Source organism: Squalius cephalus, assembly GCF_949319135.1.
Source record: "Squalius cephalus genome assembly, chromosome: 20".
In the NCBI taxonomy this organism is placed as follows: Eukaryota; Metazoa; Chordata; class Actinopteri; order Cypriniformes; family Leuciscidae; genus Squalius; species Squalius cephalus.
The window spans coordinates 8,927,210-8,954,568 of record NC_137141.1 but is presented as its reverse complement, the minus strand read 5'-3'; the positions used below and the strand labels follow the sequence as shown (position 1 = coordinate 8,954,568).

Below are 27,359 nucleotides of genomic sequence, written 5' to 3'. Positions count from 1 at the left end.
AAATATGAAGGACCGGGCAATAAAAGGAAAAAGATCAACTCAAAAACTCCGCTCAAAAGTATTTATTTTACAGAACCCAAAAGTGAAAGAATGAAGAGAAAATAATATTTACAATATTTACAAACAATGAGAAAAACGACAATTAACAACACTAAACAAAAACAAACAAAGGTGGGAAGGCGAGCTCGAGAGATGCCAAATGAAATAAATAAATAAAACAAAACAAACTAGCTAGAAGATGAATGCAAATAAACTAACTACCAAACGAAAAATGTAAAAAAGAAAAGTCTTCGGCGTCAAGAAGACGCCCTAACAAAACTACACTAAATACAATATAACAAAAACTTACAGGGTGTGGCACTCTCCTAAACTAGTGTATCTAATACAATTCAAAATTGTCCTACGTGGTGCATTAGCAATGTATGTCGCGCGACTTACTAACCTGCTCCCTCCTTCCCAGCCTCACATGCACCGTGATGACTGAACAAGGATGAACAGTAAAACAAACAAAAACACTTCACAACCACTATGACAATTGATTAATGCAAACAATAGACACACAGAAAACACCAGCGAGCCAAACAAATGCAAATGTCAAAGTGAGCCAAAAAGCTGGGGACGTGGAAGAGATACGGATATTTGAGGAAGGTGGAAGAATGTGATTGGATGGGTGAACCGAGACGTCATCATCCTGCAGGAAAACTGACAGGCTGTAGATTGATCCAATGAGTATCTGAAACACACACACACACCCACACACCGCAACAACAACAAACTACCCACATCCCTATTACAACACTCTAAATACGTACACATACGTAACACTTCCCCCCTTAAAGATTTAAACTTAAATCATAAACATAAGACATTAATTTGTGGACCCCAAAAATATTTTTTTTATATATATATCTTAATATATACATTATGCTCTAGACAATGCGTCAGCAACGACATTTTCAGAACCCTTCTTATGCTTTATGCTCAGGTTATAGTTCTGCATGAATAATGACCAAGGCATCAGTCGTTGGTTATGATTATACATTCTTGACAAAAACACCAATGGGTTATGGTCAGTATATACAATCACAGGTAAAGCAGATGAACCGACGTAAACTTCAAAAAACTGTAGCGCTAAAAGAAGTCCAAGGGCTTCCTTCTCTATGGTGGAGTAATTGATCTGATGTTTGTTAAATTTTCGCGAAAAATAACAAATTGGATGGTCTAGACCAATGTCATCCTCCTGAAGTAGTACGGCTCCAGTACCTAACGCACTCGCGTCCACTTCTAACTTAAATGGACGGGAGAAATCCGGAGCAGCTAGAACAGGTTTACTACTTAACAGGGTCTTTATGCTATTAAAAGCATGTTGGCATGATTCAGACCATACGAAATCAGTTGTAGGACTTAACAGACTGGTAAGGGAATGTACAACAGTTGAGAAATTTCGGCAAAAATTCCTATAATACCCAGCCATGCCTAGGAAACGGCGTAACTCTCGTCGTGTGGTGGGCGCAGGAAAATCAACAATAGCGGAAATTTTTGCATCAACCGGCCGAACTTGACCTTGACCGACTACCTTACCCAGGTATGTAATTGTGGCATTTCCAAACTCACATTTTGCCAGATTTATAGTTAAGGACGCACTGGCTAAGCGTTTGAATACTGTTCTCAGGAGGGACAAATGCTCATGCCAGTCAGAGGAATATATCACCAGGTCATCAAGGTAAGCATTACAATTTGGTACTCCTGATAATACAATATTGACCAGACGCTGAAATTTTGCCGGAGCGTTTCGCAACCCGAACGCCATTACCTTATATTGTAGAAAATTATCAGGAGTTACGAAAGCGGATATTTCTGCAGCACGTGGTGTAAGAGGGACCTGCCAGTAACCTTTAAGTAGATCTAGTTTGGTTACGAATTTTGCGGAACCCAAGTTGTCTATGCAATCCTCCATCCTAGGTAGAGGATAACTGTCTGGAACAGTAACAGAGTTTACTTTTCTGTAGTCTGTACAGAATCGAAATGTACCATCTGGTTTTGAGACAAGAAGACACGGTGAACTCAATGGGCTGAAACTGGGTTCAGCTAGATCGTTTTTTAGTAAGTACTCAACTTCTGTTTTCATCACTGATCGTTTAATGAAAAATCACTGTTTAATTGGAAAATCACATGTAATCTGAATGTCATGTTGTAACACAGTCGTTTGAGATGGAATATCACCAAACAGCATAGGAAAATCATGAATTACTGTTATAACATCCTGCTTCTGGGCTTTGGATAAATTAGAAACGATGGCAATGACTGTAGTATTTCAGAATTAGACAATCTGGCACACCCCTGAGCGTTACAAAGGGAAACGCCATCGTCAACAAGCGACTCACCAGCAGATGGCGATATCACCTCGCAATCCTCTGCAGTGGGTGCTGAAACAACTGCAACAGACGTAGCAACAGAGCCAGAATTCGGAATATCCATTTCCTCCGCAGTCCTTTCAGGTGATTTTCTGGAACAATACAACTTTAACATATTTACATGACATGTCCGAAATTTCCGTTTACGATCCGGAATATGCACAACATAATCTGTCTCACTCAACTTTTTAGATACAACGTATGGACCAACAAATCGAGCGGACAGAGCAGAACCAGGAATCTGCTAACATAATCCAGTATATTTTCCTTAGGTTCGGCATCCTCACGCAACATTCCCTCTTTTAAAATCTTGAGTGGACCACGCACCGTGTGTCCGAACACCAGATCTGCAGGACTAAAACAAAGTGACTCTTGAACCGTTTCGCGAACACCGAATAAGACTAACGGGACTCCTTCATCCCACTCTTTACCGGAGCTTAAACAATATTTGCGCAGCATTGATTTTAACGTTTGGTGGAAACGTTCAAGTACCCCTTGGCTTTCTGGATGATACGGACTAGAAACTCTGTGCGATATTTCCAAGGTTTTTAACACCTGTCTGAACAATTTGGAAAGGAAATTCGTTCCTTGGTCCGTCTGTACAATTTTTGGCAGTCCAAATGTGGAGAAAAATTTGATAAGTGCCTTTACAATTGCAGCAGAAGTAATTTTCCTCAGTGGAATTGCTTCTGGATATCGTGTTGCAGAGCACATAATTGTTAGTAAAAACTAATTTCCTGATTTGGTCTTTGGTAAAGGGCCGACACAATCTAAGATGACATGCTCGAAAGGCTCTCCAATTACAGGGATCGGAATCAATGGAGCAGGCGGGATCTTTTGATTTGGCTTTCCCATTACCTGACACACATGACAGGTATTACAATACTGACAGACATCTTTCTTCAAACCAGGCCAAAAGAAATGCCTTAATATACGATTGTATGTTTTCGTAATTCCTAGATGACCTGATAGCAGATGATCATGAGCCAAACTTAAGACTTGCTGTCTATAAGCAGTGGGTAACACAATTTGACAGGTAACCTCCCACTCATTATCCATACCAGCAACAGGTCTCCACTTACGTAACAGTAACTCATTGTCTATCACATACTCAGCTTTTCTGTCTTTTACTGATTTTGGATGCTCAGCAGCAGAGAAAAACTTAGTCAAAGAAGGATCATCTCTCTGTGATGCTACCATCCGTTCACGTGTGATAGGTACAGTCAACACTTCTAAATCAGTCACAACTTCAACCATTTGATCAGGTTTCATAACATTAGAACATTGCAACTCAGACGAAGAGCTCTCTTCAGCAAAGAGTGGCAACATGAATGAATCATTCAACGTAATGTCGTTCCCTGCTCTTCGCTTTTGCGCACGCGTCACAACATTTGCGGGAAACACATGCGGAAATGTATCAGCAATATCATTAGCGTTAACAAAACAATCAGGTTTGTCAACCACTTCTACAACAGGTGCTACTTTTCCTCCAGCCAAATCATTGCCAAGAATAAACGTAACCCCCTTCACAGGAAGGGAGGAACGTACCGCAACCTTTACAAATCCTGAAATCAACTCACACTGTAAATGAACGCGGTGTAGCGGCACCTTTATAATGTCCATTCCAATACCTTGAATTAGTACACTTGAGCCACAAGATGTACGTTCTGACAATGGAAGAACCTCAGATACAATAAATGACTGAATTGCCCCAGTGTCTCGTAAAATCTGGATCTCTTTTTGTTCCTCAGGTTTACCATCTATTGACAGTAAACCTTTCATCACAAATGGTTTAAATCTCTCATCAAACTCATCCGTTTTCTGCACACTATCAGAGCACACGGGCCCTGTTCTCACAAAACCAACTGGTTTTGGTACTCCAGGTTGTTGCTTTCGTTTTAAAACTAAACAGTCGGCAATTACATGTCCTGTTTTATGACAATAAAAACATTCTCTTGTTTCTTTGGACTGTGGTGTGTTAACCTTAACACGGGAACTCAAATTTTGTGGCGCAGGCAAAGACAGCGTTTTGTCGAATCAAGTCGAAACGAATACACTCTTGTGGGTTAAAACAAATTCATTGGCCAAAGCCGCAGCTTGAGACAAATCCGTAACCTTTTGTTCGTTTAAATAAGTGACCACACGTTCAGGTAAGCAATTCTTGAACTCCTCCAAAAGCATCAAATCCCTTAAAGAATTAAAATCTTTCGCTTTACTCGCTTTACAACCACTTATCGAAAAGCATTCCTTTTTCACGGGCAAATTCTACGAACGTTTGCTGTGCAGTTTTTTTCTGGTTTCGAAATCGCTGTCGGTATGCTTCGGGCACCAGCTCATAAGCGCGGAGAATAGCGTTTTTCACCGTCTCATATTGCAAGCTATCCTCTACCGGCAGTGCTGAAATAACCGCCTGAGCTTTTCTGACCAACCTACATTGTAATAAAAGAGACCATACCTCTTTCGGCCATTTAAGTGCGGATGCTAGGCTTTCAAACGCTGAAAAATAGGTATCCACCTCGGTTTCTCTGAAGTGAGGCACTAAAGCTATGTGCTTACCAACATCAAAGGCAGTTGTTGAAACATCACTTGCAACATGTGAGGTAACGACAGGACTAAACACAACCGAGCCAGAGACAACGTCCCTGGACTCCAACTCAAGTTGTCTCAATTTTACCTGTTTTTCAGCCTCAATCTCTAAACTGCGGATCTTGAGACGCATCTCCATATCGGCCTTACGTGTCTCTGCCCGCTCCTGTGCTTCCATCTGCATACGGGCGATTCGGACCTTAAGCCGCACATCGCCACTAGAACCACGGGAAGGCGGAGAAAAGGGATAAAAGGGCGGCAAGGCAGCCTTGGTCTCGGCCTCAACCTCCACCTCGGAAGCCTCGCTCAGCGCCTTCTCCGACGTGACAGGGATTTTTGGACACGTCTCCACTGTAGACCGGCCGGCTTCCTCACCATCCGCATCTGTCAACACAAGCACATGAAGTTCAACCAGCCTTTGATGAATAACAGCTTTAATTGTTTTCTTTAGTGCTTGTCTCACCACAGCGATCCCATAGTGGTCAGCGATTTTTAACAAATCATCCTTTCTGCACTTGTCAAATGTGTCCAAAGTTGGTTTAACAATAAATGACTGTAAATCAAATGTACTCATGACTTCTACACTAATGCTACTGTCACTATATCCGTTGGTAATGTTCACAAGCGTTTCCTTTTTGTTACCGAAAAATCCAGCATAAAGATATACACACACAATAAATATAAATAACCGGGAAGAATCCAATTCTTTATCCGGACGAGCCCCCATATGTTACGTCCCTTTTTGATTTTAGATGGGGGTAAGGGAGTATAACATTTAAATAAAGATGTGCGTATAACTAAATATGAAGGACCGGGCAATAAAAGGAAAAAGATCAACTCAAAAACTCCCTTACCCCCATCTAAAATCAAAAAGGGACGTAACATATGGGGGCTCGTCCGGATAAACAATTGGATTCTTCCCGGTTATTTATATTTATTGTGTGTGTATATCTTTATGCTGGATTTTTCGGTAACAAAAAGGAAACGCTTGTGAACATTACCAACGGATATAGTGACAGTAGCGTTAGTGTAGAAGTCATGAGTACATTTGATTTACAGTCATTTATTGTTAAACCAACTTTGGACACATTTGACAAGTGCAGAAAGGATGATTTGTTAAAAATCGCTGACCACTATGACAATTGATTAATGCAAATGATAGACACACAGAAAACACCAGCGAGCCAAACAAATGCAAATGTCAAAGTGAGCCAAAAAGCTGGGGACGTGGAAGAGATACGGGTATTTGAGGAAGGTGGAAGAATGTGATTGGATGGGTGAACCGAGACGTCATCATCCTGCAGGAAAACTGACAGGCTGTAGATTGATCCAATGAGTATCTGAAACACACACACACCCACACACCGCAACAACAACAAACTACCCACATCCCTATTACAACACTCTAAATACGTACACGTACGTAACATTCACCCAAAAATGAAAATTCTGTCATCATTTACTCACCATCATGTCTTTTCAAACCTGAAATGTCTCTCTTTTGTCAAGCATTAAAATTTGATATTTTTGAAGAATGTTGGCAACCAAAAAATGCATAAAGGTTTGGAACAACATGAGGGTGAGTAAATTATTTGGGAGAATTTTCTTGTTTGCCTGACTGTGAACTATCCCTTCAGTTCATGTGTGCCAAACTCTTGGAGGGCCAGTGTCCTGCAGAGTGTAGCTCCAAACTGTTTCTGGTTATCCTGAGGATCTTGATTAGCTGGTTCAGGTCAGTTTAATTAGGGTTTGAGCTAAAATCTGCATGACAGTGGGCAAATTCCAATCAAAAGTGAGCATCCCTATGCCCTGGGTTTTTTTAATATATGCTTAGTAAGGGGCCGTTTACACGACTCAGTTTCCAACTAAAATCGTCTCGGTCTAAACTACTGAAATGTGAATCTGTGAAAACGGTAAAGGCATGCATATGCGTATTATGTGTTTAGTCTATAGGTATGCGTGTGTGAATGCGAATGTGCACAGGCGTGGTCTTTCTTTACAGAGTGACATCACCAGTTACTTTGTGGCATGGATAAAACAGTGATTTAGACGTTTTCGCCGATCTGTGCGAACGGGAATCGTTTTAAAGGGGTCATGAACTGGCTTTTTAAAAAATTTTATATTGTTGTCTGAGGTCAACTTCTGACGTTCGCTTGGTTTTTACATTCAGAAACATCAAAATGAATAAGTAATAGGCTATTTTCAACCCTGGTTTTGAACCTAGTGTCACATTCACCGTCTGTCATCGTCCTGTCTGCACTACACTTCCCAGAGTTCCCAGTCATCATCACCTGCACCTGGTCTTCATCATCATCATCTCTGTCACCTGTGTTTAGTTATTAGTCATTGTTCTTCATCACCGTCACCTGTCTTCACTCGTTGTCATCTGTGTATTTAAGTTCCTGTCTTTCAGTCTTCTGTGTCGGTCAATGTTAATGTTAATGTCAGTGTTTATCTTGCTCTGAGCACACGTTCCCTGTTGTGTGTATTCGTTGATAATTGAGAATTAAAACCAGTTTCTTCATCTTCGAGTTCGCCTCCTACTTCATCCACCCAGGAAGCCTGACAAATTGACCGACCAAAAAACAAAATGGATGAACACCTCAATTTCATCCTTGTGGCCCAGGAGAACCACGACATCCTGGATTTCTCCCGGAAGTTTTTTCAGCTCGCCCTCACAAGTTCTTTGGAGGATGAAACCCTCAGCACACTATTCCTGATCGGGGCTACTTTCCATCGTCCCCTCAACCTCCCAGACACCACTGGACTTTCCTGGAAAGAGATGGTAATCCGGTGTCTGGAGAGTGTTGCGCCCCGGTCAGGAATGTCACCCAACCCTGCACTTCACGCCAGTCCAGCCGAGCCTGCACTTCACGCCAGTCCAGCCGAGCCCGCACTTCACGTCAGAGCTGCCGAGACCAAGGCAGTATGCGTCGTGCCCGCCGCCCCTGAGACTGTGAGCGTCATGCCCGCCGCGCCTGAGACAGTGAGCTTCATGCCCGCCGAGCTAAAGACTGACAGCATCATGCCCGCCGAGCTAAAGACTGACAGCGTCATGCCCGCAGAGATTTTGTTTTCTTTTATTCCGCCGAGCTTGAAGCTCCCTTCGCCGCTGGTTCCGTCCAGCTCAAAGCACTCTTCGCCGCTGGTTCCGCCCAGCTCAGAGCCCTCTTCGCCGCTGGTTCCGCCCAGCTCAGAGCCCTCTTCGCCGCTGGTTCCGCCCAGCTCCGAGCCCTCTTCACAGCTGGTCCCGTCCAGCCCAGAGCCCTCTTCACAGCTGGTCCCGTCCAGCCCAGAGCCCTCTTCGCCGCTGGTCCCGTCCAGCCCAGAGCCTTCTTCGCCGCTGGTCCCGTCCAGCCCAGAACCTTCTTCGCCGCTGGTCCCGTCCAGCCCAGAGCCTTCTTCGCCGCTGGTCCCGTCCAGCCCAGAGCCTTCACCGCTGGTCCCGTCCAGCACAGAGCCTTCACCGCTGGTTCCGTCCAGCACAGAGCCTTCTTCACCGCTGGTTCCGTCCAGCACAGAGCCTTCACCGCTGGTTCCGTCCAGCACAGAGCCCTCTTCACCGCTGGTTCCGTCCAGCACAGAGCCCTCTTCACCGCTGGTCCCGTCCAGCACAGAGCCTTCACCGCTGGTTCCGTCCAGCACAGAGCCTTCTTCACCGCTGGTTCCGTCCAGCACAGAGCCCTCTTCACCGCTGGTTCCGTCCAGCACAGAGCCTTCACCGCTGGTTCCGTCCAGCACAGAGCCCTCATCGCTGGATCTGCCCAGCACAAAGCCCTCATCGCTGGATCTGCCCAGCACAAAGCCCTCAACGCTGGATCTGTCCAGCACAAAGCCCTCATCGCTGGATCTGCCCAGCACAAAGCCCTCATCGCTGGATCTGCCCAGCACAAAGCCCTCATCACTGGTCCTGACCAGCACAAAGCCCTCGTCGCTGGATCTGCCCAGCACCGAGCCCTCTTCGCTGGATCTGCCCAGCACCAAGCCCTCTTCGCTGGATCTGCCCAGCACCGAGCCCTCTTCGCTGGATCTGCCCAGCACCGAGCCCTCATCGCTGGATCTGCCCAGCACCGAGCCCTCATCGCTGCCCAGCATCGAACCCTCATTGCTGCCCAGCACCGAGCCATCTCTGAGACCCGGGACTTTCCCCAAGTATTTTTTTGGGGGGGGCTACAGGCCTCCGTCCTGGTCACTTGAGAGGCCACGGCCACCCGAAGGGTCTTCTCCGCCGTGGCCACCTGAAGGGTCTTCTCCGCCGTGGCCACCTGAAGGGTCTTCTCCGCCATGGCCACCTGAAGGTTCTTCTCCGCCATGGCCACCTGAAGGGTCCGCACCGCCATGGCCACCCGAAGGGTTCTCACTGCCGTGGTCGCCTGAGGGGACATCACCGCCTTGGCCACCCGAAGGGTCCGGACCGCCGTGGCCACCTGAAGGGTCTTCTCCGCCATGGCCACCTGAAGGGTCTTCTCCGCCATGGCCACCCGAAGGGTCCGCACCGCCTTGGCCACCCGAAGGGTCCGGACCGCCATGGCCACCCGAAGGGTCCTCACTGCCGTGGTCGCCTGAGGGGACATCACCGCCTTGGCCACCCGAAGGGTCCGCACCGCCGTGGCCGCCCGAGGGGTCCTCACCGCCGTGGCCGCCCGAGGGGTCGTCTCCGTCCTGGCCACGCCCACAGCCTGCTCCACCGTGACCACACCCACAGTCTGCTCCGCCCTGGAGGCTTCCTGCCTTGTCTCCCTTGCCTTGTCTTCCCCGTCAGCCTCCAGGGCGCCCACCCTCCCACCCCTTTGGTCTTTCTACGGCGCGAGGACGCGCCTACCGGGAGGGGGGAGTAATGTCACATTCACCGTCTGTCATCGTCCTGTCTGCACTACACTTCCCAGAGTTCCCAGTCATCATCACCTGCACCTGGTCTTCATCATCATCATCTCTGTCACCTGTGTTTAGTTATTAGTCATTGTTCTTCATCACCGTCACCTGTCTTCACTCGTTGTCATCTGTGTATTTAAGTTCCTGTCTTTCAGTTCTCTGTGTCGGTCAATGTTAATGTTAATGTCAGTGTTTATCTTGCTCTGAGCACACGTTCCCTGTTGTGTGTATTCGTTGATAATTAAGAATTAAAACCAGTTTCTTCATCTTCGAGTTCGCCTCCTACTTCATCCACCCAGGAAGCCTGACACCTAGCTCCTGAAACGCTCGGTTTTTATGGGCGTGCCGCATTGAAGACTTGGAAGTAAACACCCACTGCTATGATTGGATAACAGTTTTGCATATTATAATGAGTTTCATGTAATGCGCGAATCGGTGGGCGGGGCTGAACAGGCAGTGTTGAAGTAGGTGTTGATCTTCTTCTGCGGAGGCGGTGTTTGATACCCTTTGACGTCATAGATCCCCACTTTGAAAAACCTGTCGTTCGCTGTGCCTGGTGTCAATAAAAGCTTTTATTGGACTAACAAGGAAGTTTTCAGTTCTGAAACTTACAGGATATTCTTATAGTATGATGACCTCTTATATGTCAAAAGCTCAAGGAAAATTTGATTTCTCAGTTCATCACCCCTTTAATAACGTTGTCATCCATACAAAGAAAAACTTTTCTGTTTTTAGTACATCGTTGTTGTGTAAAGTACCTAAGTTTGTGTGTTCTTGACGTCTTTTCTTTGAACCCTGCAGGTAGTTACATTTAACGTATCTATTAATAGTTTTACCTATGGAACTTTATATGAAATGTATGATGAAAATGTGTGTAATATAGCAAACCCAAACAAAGAACTCAAATTATTCTGTTAAATTGAACTCTTCCACCATATCTAGTTTTAAAATGAATCACTGGGACTTGCCATCCTAGGTCACATTACCATAAATATAAAATAAAATTACTATAAGATAAAATTACTTCAGTTAATTTACCATCGCATGTACCCTTTGCTAACGCATTTGTGGAAGGGGATTCTCCCCTCATTTACTCTCCCTTATGCCGACCGAAAGGTATATGATTTTCTTTCTTCAGATGAACACAAATTTTAGAAAAAGTGAATAGACAACAAAATGCTGAAGGTCAAAAAAGTCCAAACACACATCCTGACAATAATCCAAGAGCATTGTAAAGCTCATATGATAAGTGCAGAAAACTTCCTGTGTGAACAACACAGCAGGCTGTTTGTAGGCTGCATGTAGCCTAGTTTCTGGAGCATGCACTTGCATTATATTGGCTTACAATAAATGGATCATTTTTCAAAAAATCTCTGTGGAAAGAAAGTCAGATATACATCTGGGATGGCACGAGGAAGAAAAAAAAGAGATACGTTTTTTTGTTTTATATACTGCAGTGGACACTTACTACTGAATGATGGGCTTGTTTCTCTGTTGGTGCTTGTTCTGCTCCGTAAACATTGTTCCAATGCTTGATCTAAAAAATATTTAAAAAATAAAATAAAATTTAAAAGTGTGTTAATTATTACCTGTGTGTTAACAGACTATTGATCAGGGTGACATAGGACCATTTTTTAATGTGTTCCTTAAGTGTTATATAAATCTGGAGAACCCTTACTAACATTAACCAGAGTTTTGCTATACTAACCAAATGGTAATAAAGTATTGTAATCAATCCACCATAAAAACATGGTTTCTAAACTTTTACTATAATAAAAACCAAGGTTAATTTAGCAAAGGACCCTGGGAACATCATGTCCTTAAAAGAACAGCTCATCCAAAAAATAGAGTTCTCTCTTTATTTACTCCATGTTGTTCCAAAACTGTACGAATTTCTTTTGTAAAACCTTAATTAAGATATCTTGAGAAATGCCTTCATTGTTTTGTTTTGTTTTCCCATACAATGGGTTCCAATGTTGTTTTATTCCCAACATACTTGTGTTTCACATAAGTCATACAGGTTTGAAAATACTTTCATTTTGAAAGGACATAAATTTTTGGGTCAGCAAGGCCTGTAAACTCAAGAAGATAGGTAAAATATTGTCTGGAGGGTTTGAACCAGTGTGCCTTTGAGCAGAGTTTACATGTTCTGCCTCTATTTCACGTGTATTTTAATATAACAATACTCACCGCATCTGAAGATCATGTGGCTGGATCATATTTATTCCCAAAATTCCTGGATCATGAGGGAAACACACACATACACAGCAATATTAGCTATTTGTGTATTAGCATTTTACTAACAGAGACATTTGCGAAAGCGTGCAAAATTGTACTCACCAACTCCAAAACATATTATGATGACTGATCGGTAACGTTAGGCCTAACGTTATAACGTATCCCGCGATCAACAACTATTCAAAAGCCTAGTTTGCATATTCTTCTAGAGTCAAAGAGTGTGGTTCGAGTCCCTCTCCGTCTAAAGAGACAATGTTCTCAGTCATTGTAGAGTTCCTATGCCGAGTTGTTTTTTTTAAACATGCACTTATATCGATATTGCTCTAATCGCGTTTAGATTCTCAATTTAACACACTATATTTTGATGTAGTTGAATTGTTTTTATAAAATAAAAAGTTATTTAACGTTACCTTCTGCAGGTTGCAATATGTCCGTTACACGTTGTTAAAATGCATTGTCCATATTCCTTGTTTGTTCTTCATTTACATCCCGCAACTCGCTCAAAATAAAAATGTAGCAGTCCGATGTAAAATAATCCATGTTTTAAACAATATTTGCCACAGAACCGACGTATGTTAGTACTGAAGATCCCGAGCAGCAGCACACACCCACTGACCAACAGACGTATTCAAACTTGACCTGTAAAAGGCGCGCATAGTTGTCATTGGCCAGATTCCTGGATGACAGTCTGAATAACCAATCATGCTCAAAACAACTCAGAGAGACAGCCAATAGTGTGGTAACATTGCAATTACAGGAAAAGATGACATGTTTTTAAAATAAAAAATATACACGTGCTATTTATTTAGCTGTATTTGTAGGCTGGCTGTTATATTTATTCAATTGGTTAAATGGTGTTTTCATTGCAGTGTATGATTAAAAATTAAACTTAAAATAACTTATATAACAACATATATTTACCACTGCTCTGCTAAACAGCAATTTAACAGAGCAAACAGATTATATATTAAACAGAGCAAACACTGCCTATGTATTCATATAAAATTCTGCATGTAGACCTATATGAAAAACTAATGGATTGGTACACTCTGGGTGACATTATTACATCCATGTGACCCATAATGACCCTTTTGCACTTTAACAAATTATTGACCTTTCCTTTAGAAACACTCTTATGCCTAATAATGTCTTGCTTTTCACCCTGTGTGGCACTGTTACACAACCTGTTGGTTTAGGGTTAATCCTCTGTCCAACACAACACTTTGCTAACATTGGCATAATTCTATACAAGTTGCAACATATACCCCGGGTTTCACAAGTAAGGCTTAAGCCTGTAGTCCCAGACTAAAATGCACATTTCAGCTGTTTTACCTGAAAGCAACTTGCACTGACTTATCTTAAAATATGTCAGTGCCATTGTTTTGTCTCAAGATGGTGTGTCAGTGAGAAACATTGAGGAATACCACAATACTTATACTGTAGCAGTGACATTGTCAGGCTTTTCTATTTACAATGAAGTAAGCTAATGCCTGCACAAAATATGAGCATTATAATATAACAATAGAATATGTAATGATACAGTGGCTTCATAAATTAATTTAAAACATAAAAAAATATATAGTAAAACCTCATGAATACAAACTTCCCAGGAGGACCTAAACACACCATATGTTCCACCATGAACCCTGTTGGCCTGCTGTCTGACCAGCAAGGTCAATTTAACAATAATTGTGCAGTTTGCTTGCATTAAATTTGTATCCAGAATTACAGAGTTTAAATGTAAAAATAAACTTAAATCTAAAACTAATAACATTTACTTTAAAATGACAAGGACATATGTTAAATTGTTAGTATGGATATAAACCTTTAATATAATGAGCTACATATTTAATTACACAATTTGATTGTAATTTTACACAACTTTGTATGTAATTTAAAAAAAACAGAAAAATACTGTATAAATAATACAGTAATTGTCCTGTGAAAAAAATAAGAATCACTGTAATTTGTAATTAATGATATAATCCTTAAATTAACAGTCAATTAATTAATTTACAGATATTGTTTGTAATTTTACAGAGTTTTGAATATAATTTAAAATAACAGAAAAATACTGTATAAATAATACAGTAATTGTCCTGTGAAAAAAATAAGAATCACTGTAATTTGTAATTAATGATATAATCCTTAAATTAACAGTCAATTAATTAATTTACAGATATTGTTTGTAATTTTACAGAGTTTTGAATATAATTTAAAATAACAGAAAAATACTCAAAAAAAATTAGAGTTATTCTCTGTAAAATTAGGATTTTTTTTTTTTTTACAGTGTAATTTGACCATTTTATTGTTATCTGATGTAACAGTAATTCATTCATCCCTGGTCTCTATCTACATGTCCATTTTTTTGTAGACTCCCATGAACGAGGCTTCTACACGGTCTCACTGCATCTTTACCATTCACCTGTGCAGCAAAGAGGTGGGCTCAGCCACGGTACGGTGCTCAAAGCTGCACCTGGTGGACCTGGCTGGGTCTGAAAGAGTGGGAAAGACAGGTGTGGGAGGTCAAATCCTAACAGAAGCTAAATATATTAACCTCTCCCTGCACTACTTGGAGCAGGTAGGAGGACTTTCTTTGTTACAGATGTTTTTTTAAGGTGCACTATGGAATTTTGGTCACTCCGGCACAACCTCTGTTCGAAGCATAGAATCACAAGTTACTTGGAGAATTGTTTTATGTTTCATGTTGTGCATTCAGCTCTTTTGCGAATGGTTTGAGATTAACCCATAGTTGCCTGTGATTTCCATATCTGAATAGATCTGCATTTATCTGGTCTGGAAATAAAACCAAACTGCAAAATAATAATATATGTAGTGTAGCCTATATATAATTTGGAAAGCTGAGTATACTGATGCAAAATAAAAACACATTGCGTTATATGTATTTTTAATAATACACTTTACAGAGTCGTGACAGCAGGTATTGCAATGAATGCAACGTGTGGCACTGTCGCTGATTCATGCTGAAAATTCGTTCATTATGTGCCAGTTTGTCTCATTTTTAGAATGATTATTTATTCCACGGTAAGAACAACATAGTCTTGTGATCTGTGGATAAACAGTTTATACAAAATTAAATGATGATAAGGATCAAATCGAGCTGTAAGGTTGTGTGTCTTTAGCGCTCCAAAAACTTTATAGCCTTTAAGTAGCTTTTAGAGCTCTTAAAACTTTCAAAACAAAATATATATTTTCCAGAAAAAAGCTACTTTTTCCAACAATTAGATTAATCCGTTAAATCCTTAATGTCCAATGGAAACACCTGTATATTTGAACGTCCTATTACCACACAAAGTCTTACACTTAGGCTACATAGATTCAAATGTATAATACTTAGAATTTATAATACTATTTATAATAATGTCCATGTCTTAGATTAACCCGAGAGAAATATGAGTTAAAATATTAATTATTATTAATTATTTTATGTAACATTTTTAGTTTCAGGAATGCTAACCGTCTTTCAATAGGTTACCATCCAAGCTGCTGAAAGTGTCCAAATATCCACATGAGTAAAAGAATGATATCCTAAAACTACACTCAGTAATTTATTTTGTGACCTTTGTAACTTTGTCATCCACATAGTAGATAAATCAGTTATCCATGAACAACACGCATACTCAAGTTGACTTTGTACTAGGCCTGTAGCAAGAACCTTTAAACTTTCATTTAAAAAAAAAAAAAAAAAAAATAGCATATCTAGCTATAAATTTAATTTGAGCATTAACTTTTCCTAAAACTTTCCAGGCCATACTTACACCACTTAAATTATTATCCAGAACACAAACAAGATAATTGACTGATGTTCTTTTTACAAGTACACAGGGCTTAAAGTATTCCGGCACCGTGCCGGATCTCCGGCGTGCGGCCGTGAGGAAGAAAATAAATAAATAAATTGGAACTTGCATGCGGTTTAATATTTTCGAGTCAATTGATTTCACCTACCAATCATATGAAAGGAACGCAGTTCTTACTAACGTTACAAGCCTATCAGAAGCGGAGCAGGGCGGGGCCTGGCAATACAGTGTGATTGAGATTTATATGTTGTCGGTGAAAGGAGCGCTAGTTCATGAAACTTGGGGATGATGTCCTACCCACGGGCGTAATTTCCTATGGGGACACTTTCCAAAATCCCGTTGTTGAGGAGTGTTGATCCCACAAGGAGATGTGAGTTGGTTGATTCAGTAAATTAGCTCAGGTCAGGATAATCATATTTTCTGTCTACACCTGTTGATAACTGAGCTAACGCTAACTGCTGCTTGGTAACTTCAGACTTATTTAATTTTAATATTTAATTAAATATTCTGTGTAGCTTACAAAAAAACAAAAACATTCTGTGTAGGCCTACCATGAAAACGAGTCCACTTTAAACCGCAGCATTTTCTGTCAGCAATGTATGACAACGTAAACGCATGCGATTAATTTTTGTCCAGCTTTAACGTGTTTAAATATTTATTGCAGCGTCCGTTCTTTATTCTGTCATCCTTTGGGTTATATGATCATGCTCTCCTTCACGCAAATGTTTTAAACTATCAATGCGCGAGAAGATAAAAGAGAACGCGCTGTCAGTGAATGTTCTCCTGAAACACACACTGACACACACACACACACACACACACACACAAAGACGCGCGCCAGTATCGCAGTCGACAGCGCGCCATCGAGTTCTCTTTCGCGCTTGAACGATAACACACACATTTATGCCAAAATGTCAGTTTTGTCGAGTATCTTCACAACAAGAACAGTCAAATGAGTTAAATACAATCTTAAATGGAAGTAAAGAGTAGAGAATGAGATCCTGTCAGCAGCGGCGGGTATTAAAGTGACAGCAATTCTCTCTGTTAGTAAAGTTAACCAAAGGACAATGGGAACAGAGAAAATTACTAACTGCTCAACGCTTAAGGATTAATCTATTTTTCATTTATAATTTATGCAGTGCGAACTGTTTTATAAACGTATTCAATTTCTATATAATTCACATTGGTTAGACAGGTAAGGTACAGGTAAATATGACATTTATTATAGGTTTAAGTGAGGATTGTTTTAAGTTCACTTAAATTAAAAGTTTTTTTTTTAAGCCTAATAAATGTTTCAAATTTTGGAAAAATACATTTTCATCGAGACATAAGTAGCTATATCAGTGATACTGGTCTTCATTCATAAAAATATGCCATTAACATGATTGAAAATAAATGGTGCCAATGAAACAGTTTTTATCACTGATTTTTCATGTATTTACTCAATAATAAAATTTTGTTCATTTTTACCTGAATCTTCCATGGTGTACTCTTAACCAAAAATTATGACTTGAAAAATATTATAATTTAAATAATTGTGAATACACTGTTTATACTGACATGACCTTTCTTTGTTTTAAAAGGAGTTTGAATCATATTATAGAAATTACAATTTGGTGGTCTCCATTTCCTTTCTGGTTTAGGTCATCATAGCCCTGTCGGAGAAGCATAGGTCCCACATCCCCTACCGCAACTCCATGATGACCTCTGTGCTTAGAGACAGTTTGGGTGGTAACTGCATGACCACCATGATCGCTACTGTGTCTGTGGAGAGGAGGAACATTGCTGTACATCTCTTAACCTCAATTTAAAAAAAAAAAAAAAATTAGCATGAAAGGCAATATTATTATTTTTAAATCTTCACATCACTCATGCACATGATTCCCCTCCTACCCTCCTTCCCTCTCAGGAGTCTATGTCCACCTGTCGTTTTGCTCAGAGAGTGGCTTTGATTAAGAATGATGCTTTGCTTAATGAAGAACTGGATCCTGCTCTGGTGAGTCTTACATTATCATTTGACCTTATTTTATTTCTTTAAAGGTAGTGTAATTTTACACATGTTAGAGTATTTTCTTGTATCCCAGTATAACAGGCAGGGGTAAATATAAATAAGACATTCGTAGGTTGAATTCCTGGAATTGCTGGAACCCTATTGTGTTTGCACTGATATTCCTCTTCTTCCTCTTCTCCTTCTTCTTCTTTTTTTTTCTGTCATAAAAGTGTATGGGTGTTGAGGTGCAGTCACATTTACCATCGTTCTCCAAAATGTTGCGGGTAAATTCCAGTCATTTCAATAGGAATCCACAGGAGAGTTGCAAAAAGAGAAAGAAAAAAAAACCAGATCTGAGCAAGCTAAATCTCTGTCTCTGTCTGTTTGTTTTTTGATAGGAAGACCAACTGTATCTCTTCATCTAGACCTAAAATCTAAAATTTCTAAATTAAAAATGCAAGTTAATTCTTCTAAATCTCTCATAGGTTTTAATTCATTCCAAGGAAGAATTGGAAGATGTTTTCACTTTTCTCCAAGCAAATACAAGCATTTAATGCAATACTTAAAAGATCTGTCAATATTTACTTACCCTCATGTCGCGCCAAACCTTTATGGCATTCTTCCTTTTTCAAATAAAAGCATACAATGACTAAAATTCAAAAAGAACACAAAAGCATCCTAAGTGTATTTCTGATGCCACTTGGCATCCAGTCATAGAAATAGCTGTCATTAGTGTGGTGGCAAACAAAATTATATCTTTGTAGGGATAGTCCCTTTAGTATAAGCAAGCAAGTAAAGATTTTTATCTGAAGCCGGGCTGAATTAATAAACACTGTTATTGCACTCCTGACATTAAATCAGACCCTCAGTCACCTCAGTATAAACAAGATATAGTATAGATGTTCAGAATAGAAAAAAACGTATCTCAAGAAATACATTTCGCTGTAACTTCCGCTGGTCGTATCATCATCAAATTTCTTTGATTTTCGACATACATCATCAGATTGATCCTAATAATATATGTGGAATAATACGAAACTACTTTTCACAATTATCTCCACTAAAGCTGGAAAAACATAGTACTACACACGGCAGGCACATCATGTCATGATTCTGCCATCTAGTCCTTGTCGTTCTTTAATTCTTGAGGCAGGATCATGACAGACCCATGTTTTGTGTGCAAGCACATGGCCTTTTGTTTGGGCCATGTGCTTGTGTTGTCTCATTCTCTTGCCCCGCCCCCTTGTTATCCTCGTTTTGTCATTATTGCTTTACCTGTGTCACCTGTTGTTTTATCATTAGTCTCTCTATTTAATCCCCTTGTGTTTGCTGTCTTGTGCCGCTTCGTTGTGATTCTCAGTGTGTGTATCCTGTGATACATTACCTGTGTGTGAACCGTCCCGTGAGTATGTTGTGAAGAATTCTGTCTTGTAAAGTCCTGATCTTGTTGCTGTTGTTAGTTATTTGTCTAGTTATCTGTCAAGTCTTAGTCTAGTGTAGTTAGTCTTTGTTTTTGCCCACCAGCCTTGTTTTGCCCCATCGTGGGTTTTGTTTTCCCTGTTTTGTCTGAATAAATCCGTGTTAATTGCACACTGTCTGCGATTGGGTTCATCTCTCCACAAACCATAACACATCAACACCAAAACTCCTATCATTATCAGTACTCTGTCATATCCAATATTCCCACCCTCCCCAGTGGTTGGTGAACCATTCAAACCAATGGATATAATGAATGATAGCACTTCTGAGTATTTCTTTTGCAGCCATTATCATGTTCTCAATAATATTGGTTATTTTGTCACTATAGTCTGGAATGTAAAAACAACATGATGTATCCCACCATTTTGCACACTCCTCCTTTCTCAGCAGTTAACATATCTAACAGTAATCTATTATGTATAACAGCATCTCTGATTTGTTTCATATTCATAAGATATTCATAATCCCCTAATAACTTCATAAATCTCCCGGTTTGATGTTGTGCAGTGGTGTATCAGCTGCTTTTCCTTGAGCTGCTTTCACCTAAACATAAATGTTAGATAGGATAGAAGACATTTCTTTACATCATGTTCACACAACTCTGGTTGATGTTGATGGCACTCCAAACAGACTTCTCTGTGTCTTAATTAAAAGACTGCATGCTCTGTAAGGAGTCAGAAAAATCAAGGTTACTTTCAGATAACATGGTTCACACAATCTCTATTATTTCTGTGACATCAGCTTTTCAGCTGCGTCTGCCATACCATTTCCTATAAAAAAAAATATATATATATATATTTTTGTTAGTATGCGCTGCACATTTACAAATATAAATTCCTATCAGGTAAAAAAATAGCAACCAACAAATTTAACTAAATTGCTAACTAAGCCAGCAGGTATAATAGGACGACCATCTGACTTCAACATTTTTCGATTTTCCACAATGTCCCAAAATCATGAGCAACCCCAAACGAAAAACAATAGTTTTTAAATCGTCATGTATTTCCCTGCCATTAATTTCCAGGCTTCAGTTAAAGCCACACACTCAGCTGCTTAAGCATAATAATTTGAGGACAACAGCTCTAAGACTAATACTACAAGCCTGTGGTTTGTCTCTGAAGGCACAGCCAACTACAAACAACACATTCTCACAGTTTTCCAGTCTTTTGTCTATCCGGTCAGGTCATGGTGTACAGACGTAGTCAAGGATAGTCACACAACAGTGATGTTCCCATCCTCCTCCTTTGTTCACCCACCTAGCCTTTCATAAATGTGACTGGGCTCTCTTAATAATTTGATAGTGACTTAGCCAATTTGTCACTTTTTTCTCTGCCGTCAAGTCTATTATTTTACATTTATCATTCTGATCACAAATACATTTAGACCCTCAGTTGAATTTAGACAACTGTTTTTAACCCATAATGGACTCAATCTTCAACTTCACAATTCCAATTTACATAAATATTCTTAAACGTATTAATCCAGAGAGTAATTCAAATCAAGTCAAGTCAAGTCAAGTCAAGTCACCTTTATTTATATAGCGCTTTTTACAATACAGATTGTATCAAAGCAGCTTCACATTGATAACATGAAAATACAACAAACATGAAAAATCATGAAACATGAAAAATCAACATCATAAATGACAAAAGTAGTCATAATTACAAGTAGCAGACAGAGCTGGATAACTAATCCATTTAAAGCTTGTCTTATGTTTTGCATGATCTTTTCATCAGATTCACTACAGTTAACAGCTTTTTTAAAGTTTGTCATTTCACTTAACCCATCTGTAATGATAAAATACTCATTCCAGAGGTTAATGACACAATATACACACAATAAGGACACAATAGAACCCCAAACTAACACAAACAATACATAAAATGCAGTCACCATACACACACTCATACTATGCATGACTATAAATTCATAAATTTATGTTTTACCTACTTTTACATGGTCTCTTAACCAGTTCCAAATAATGTCTGTTCATTATCAAGTCATCTGGGTTGTTTTGGTTCTAATATAATTTCTTTGTTTTGTTCAAGCTTTAGCAGATAATAGTCAGACATAACACCATCCCTGTCTCCACTCAAACAGTCTCTCTCTGACTGCACAAATAATCTTTTCAACAGCTTCTTAATGCTTTAATTTAGACAAAATGCAATATTAAATTCATTACAATAACCTTTTTACCATTCACAAATGTTAAAATGTAAATCTTTAACTTCCAAATAAGAATCATTACAACAATCTAAAATACGTTATACAAGTAACATTTCTAAGGTTATCTTTAGTTTAAATGCTGGATTCACTTTCAACCTTTGTTATTTTTAATCTTTAAAAACAGTCTTCACGTTTAGCCACCACCATGTCTTGGAATTATACTATGCCAGGTCTAATAACCTACAGTAGTTAAAACTATGATATAGACATATTAGTTCAATATCAACACATCTATACATTTACCTTGCCCATAAGGCAACCAGCATCATGTTCCTCATATAAATTATGTTTTGTTACTGTCTCCACAACAAATAATGACAATCATCTCATGGTCTCAGCTGGCTCTTAAAAGTTCATTCCCATTAGCTCTTAATCTATAATATTCTTCTCTTCAGGGTGTTGTCCCCTGGCATAGTTGCATAGAGTTATGGACACTTGTCACAATGAAAAACAAGCCATCCAAGCAATGCGGTTTCTGGTGAGTGGTATAGAGGAACTCACATTTCTGGGTCAGACTAACTTCTCACAGCTCACCCCCTTTAATGATCTAATGATGCTGCTGGCCTCACAGTCAAGTCAAGTCATCTTCATTTATATAGTGCTTTTAACAATGGAGATTGTTTCAAAGCAGCTTTACAGAGATAAACGTATAATTTAAGGTAACAGAGATTGTTTTGGCTTTATAGCGGTTCTTTAATAAAGTTATTTTCCAGCTAAAGTTAGTTTTGATTGATTCGCTTCCGTCGCAACGATCATTTGATATTAAATTAGGGGCTGCTAAGATGACACCATTCTCTTTACACAGACTTTAAACGCGAACATAAACGCTGATGGACAGTCATCCGCTCCACTCTCATACCCAGCTCACATAAAACACCTCCCATCAGGAGATGCCCAATGGCGGCGGTGACCCTCTGCTTTAGGTTGCCCTCTGTCAGGCCAAAGAGGATCTTACCCGTCATTGAGAAATCATCTTGTGCACACTGGTAACCACTCTATCCCATTACGAGATCTTTGACAATTTTCTTCAACAGAATCACTTGTTTTCTGGAGCTTAGGGAAGGCGCATTCAAGAGTCACCAGAGCCGTCAGGTTGCCTACTTAGTGTTAGCACAGGGAGACAAGTTAATGTCAGCAGTATTTAATCACTTATCTCTGGTAAACCTCTTCAAGTCAGCAAAATCTCAGTGAATTTAGATCACATCCATCTATTCACTGTACATCTACGTCTGTAGACGGAGCCATCATCTATCATGTATCACTGTCTCATGGAGACTTACACTACCGTTCAAAAGTTTGGGGTCAGTAAGATTTTTTAATGTTTTTAAAAGAAGTATCTTCTGCTCTCCAAGGCTGCATTTATTTGATAAAAAACAATAATAAAAAAAACAGTAATATTGTGAAATATTATGACAATTTAAAATGACTGTTCCCTTTCGTAAAGGGAACTCCCGCTGCATCGATACTCGATACTTTGGGGGGAATGCCTTCGGCATGACGCGTCTGAAGTCTACTATACAACTATTACAATCTTGATTGGTGCAACGTCATTACGTCACGCGTGACGTCGCATGTGACGGTGATCCGGAAGCTATAAAACGGTCACAGGAACCAGGAAGTGTTAGCTTCTGGTCTTCAGCAAGCGCTCTATGTACAACTTGTCTGTCTTATTTGGTGTTGTTTGTCCCGTTATATTGAGGTATATGGTAAAATGAGTATGGCCGAGAAAAAGCAGTTTAGACAATGTGCGTCCCCTTGCCCACGTTTTCTCGCCGAGGGTGACACACACTCACTGTGTGTAGTTTGTTTGGGAGTGGAGCATGCACTGGCAGCGCTCGAGGGCGCTGTCTGTGCTAACTGTGAAATCATGCCCCTGAGAACGCTCCGCTCCCGGCGAGCTATGTTTAATGAATCCGGCCAGCCCCGCGATCCTCGTGGATCAGGTCCCGCGTCTGTCGAGGCAGCGCGGCGTCTGCATTCATGGGGATCGCAGCGGGATCTAGTGGATAATGCTGAGACGGCTTCGGCCCTTTCTCAGCATTCTGAAGCTAGTTCCCGTAGTTCCGCTCAGGGTGCGGAAGCCCGCGCTGCGGCTTCTTCCGCCCCGGTAGCGGGACCGATGCTCGAACTCTCTGGTTCTGAGGAATTGGAGAGTATGAGCATCGACGCGGGGGAATGTGAAAATCTAACATCAGTCCATTCCCCTGCATTTGAGGAGCTGCTAGAGGTTGTGACCAGAGCAGTTGATAAATTAAAGATTGACTGGCCACCTGAGGTGCAGGAAGCGACAGTAAAAAGTAAGCTCGATGAGCGCTTCCTGCAGCCTCGGTCACAGCCTCTACGTCGGAGCCTGCCATTTTTCCCCGATCTCCACACTGAGGTGTCGAGATCGTGGGATAAGCCCTTCTCCTCACGCATATCTGGCCCCAATGTTCATTTATATTCCAATATATTGGGTGCTAGGGAGGAGGGCTATGGGATGATGCCCAGGGTTGAAGAGTCGTTTGCATCGCACCTCTCCCCTGACGCTGCATCATCCCTGCGGGCTCCGACGCTTCCCACCAAGCCCTGCCGTACAACATCGGCCTTGGTGGGAAAGGCATATATGGCGGCAGGTCGGGCTGGTAGTTGTCTGCATACGATGGGGCTGTTGCAGGCATACCAGGCCGACCTCCTCAAAGAGGTGGACGACAGCGGGGAGGTCGCCTACGATGACATCAGGGAGATGCGTCGTGTGGTTGACTTGTCTCTCCGTGCTACCAAGGAGACGGCCCGCGCCATCGGCCGCTCCATGGCAGCATTGGTAGCTACGGAGAGACACCTGTGGCTGAATCTGTCGGGCATCGGGCATCGGGGACAAGGACAGGGCTTGTCTCCTCGATGCCCCGCTTTCGCCTTCTGGCCTTTTCGGCGACGGAGTCAACCAAGTCGTCGATAGGTTTCAGGAGGCGAAGCGACAGTCAGCCGCATTTAAGGAGCTTATCCCCCGCCGTCGCTCCAGGTCTCGTGGGTCTGCTGCCAGGGGGCAGTCCCAGGAGGCCGCCGCCAGCTCCTCACGCCTGCTGAGGCAGAAGGAGAGTGTTGCTTCTCGTGCTCCCCCCCCAAGGGGCCTGGAGGCAGAAGCAACACCCTCAGTCGAAGTCTTCTAACCCGAAAACAGATCTGAGGACTGTTATTCAGGCGAAGAAGGCTTCGGCTAAGAGGCCATGACGGGACACCCAGGCCTCTGAGGGCATCCCCCTCCGCGTGGGCTTTTTAAAACTTCGCTCCGCGGAGCCCTCAGGAAATCGATGTTGCTTCCCGCCGCCGAGTGCGCCTCGGGACGCATCGAGTTCCAGCGAACGTATCACACAGAATATTTCTATAACATCTAGTGGGTTAAAACGTTCGCTACCTCTCACGAGGCCTGTAGAAAAAATTATTCGGTTAGCTCCTGCCAGAAAACTGCTTCAGGTCACCGATGATAATAAAAATGAATACAAAAATAAGGAAAGGAATACAGATGTGAATATAGCACCTGAGGTCAGTCCTGAGAGACTGATTCCCTTAGTAGATTATTTAGACACCTGGAAAGGTCTTCAAAATATATCTCAGTGGGTCCTGAATACAGTTGAGAAGGGATATAGAATCCAGTTCCAGTTTAGACCACCTAAGTTTAGTGGCGTTATTCATACACTGGTAGCTCCTGATCAGGCTCAGGTGATGGAAGATGAAGTTCAGACTCTTCTAGCTAAGGAGGCCATAGAATATGTGCCCTTAGAGCAGAGGGATTCCGGGTTCTACAGCCGGTACTTCATAGTTCCAAAAAAGGATGGGGGGTTGCGTCCCATTATAGATCTTAGGGTATTGAATAAATCTTTGAGGAGATTTAAATTCAAAATGTTAACTATACCTATGATCGTTCAACAAATCAGATCTGAGGACTGGTTTGTTACGATAGATCTTAAGGATGCGTATTTTCATATTTCCATCATCCCACATCATAGGAAGTTTCTTAGATTTGCTTTTGGGGGAAAAGCTTATCAATACAGAGTTCTTCCGTTCGGCCTAGCCTTATCCCCTCGCACCTTCACTAAATGTATGGATGCTTCCCTTGCTCCTTTGAGACTTCAGGGGATTCGTATCTTGAATTATATAGATGACTGGCTGATTTTAGCTCAGTCGGAAGAACTGGCAATTCAACATCGAGATGTTGTTTTGAACCATTTGAGGTGCTTGGGGCTGAGACTCAATGTAAAAAAGAGTTCATTGACTCCTCTTCAGAGGACTATGTTCCTGGGAGTAGAGTGGGACTCAGTCACGATGCGGGCACAGTTGTCTCCCGCTCGTATTGAAACCATTTTAAACACAATGAAGAGTATCAGGTTAGGCCAGGCTATCACTGTAAAACATTTTCAGAGAATTTTGGGGCTTATGGCTGCAGCTTCCACGGTAATTCCCTTTGGTCTGCTTCATATGAGGGCCCTGCAGTGGTGGCTCAGGAACAAGGGATTTTCTCCTCTGGGAAACCCTTTTCGCACGATCAGAGTTACGCACAGATGTCTTCGTTCTCTGGTCATGTGGAAGAAACCATGGTTCCTGTCTCAAGGTCCGGTTTTGGGAGCACCATGTGAGAGAAGAACTCTTACCACGGATGCTTCCCTCACGGGCTGGGGTGCGGTTATGGAGGGCCGTTACACCCGAGGTGCTTGGAAGGACCATCATCTCTCATTACATATTAATTGTTTGGAGATGTTGGCTGTATTCTTTGCCTTGAGGCACTTCCTTGTATACCTCAGAGGCCATCATGTTCTCGTTAGGACAGACAATATGTCGGTGGTCTCGTATATCAACCGCCAAGGAGGTTTGAGATCTCGCCCTCTTTGTAGACTTGCGCATCAAATCCTTCTTTGGTCCCAGGGCAAATTTCTCTCTGTGAGATCCATTTATATTCCTGGGGTTGAAAATATGGGAGCAGACATCCTGTCGAGGCAGGGGCTGAGGCCCGGGGAATGGCGGCTCCACCCTGAAGTGGTTGAGCTTATATGGGGAGAGTTTGGCCGGGCGGAGGTTGACCTGTTCGCTTCTTATGAGAACTCTCATTGCCCGCTCTGGTACTCTCTCTCACATCCAGCTCCTTTGGGTTTGGATGCCATGGTACAGAGGTGGCCGAGGTCACTTCTGTATGCTTTTCCCCCGATCGCTCTGCTCCCTGGGGTTCTAGAAAGGGTCAGGAGGTACGGAGTGAGACTACTCCTTGTAGCTCCGTATTGGCCGGCCCGAATTTGGTTTTCGGACCTTAACCCTCTGAGGTCTGAGCTGTTTTCTGGGCCCTGGAGGTGTTCTGACATGCTCTGACATTTCTGGTTATTTCTGTTACTTGTGACATTTTCATGGCTAAAGTCTAATTACACTGTATTCAGCACAAACTCTGCTACAATAATATATCAACAGCATGTATGTAAAAGTTTGTAGTTTTGAGATAATGACATTTATGCGTGGTTTGTGAAAATACAAAAAAAAATTCTCACTGAAATAAGGCCATGAAACCCCTACTGATTATTTCTTCACAAGACTTTTGAAAATTGTATGACGTAGCCTAGAATATTTGCTGCAAAACTATGTGAAAATCACCCTGACTGCTCATTCAGAGAAGACAATATATTGATTTAAAATTTTTACGACGTGTTTTGTGTGAATAAGCCTTATGCGAAGGGGCGGATAACCTCATTAATATGTAAGGCTTTTCTCACCTGA

The 27,359-nt window shown here is 41.5% G+C and overlaps 1 protein-coding gene across 3 annotated transcripts in view; it reads left to right on the top strand.

The window, feature by feature from the left end:
• The window catches only part of kif6 (kinesin family member 6), a 205,045-nt gene that overhangs the window by 56,720 nt on the left and 120,966 nt on the right, over positions 1-27,359 (top strand). For all 3 annotated transcript variants that reach the window (XM_079853582.1, XM_079853583.1, XM_079853581.1), the window contains 3 exons: positions 14,485-14,691; positions 17,572-17,715; positions 17,838-17,924. In XM_079853582.1, the coding sequence (XP_079709708.1) occupies positions 14,485-14,691; positions 17,572-17,715; positions 17,838-17,924 (438 nt within the window). The remainder of the gene's footprint in view (positions 1-14,484; positions 14,692-17,571; positions 17,716-17,837; positions 17,925-27,359) is intronic.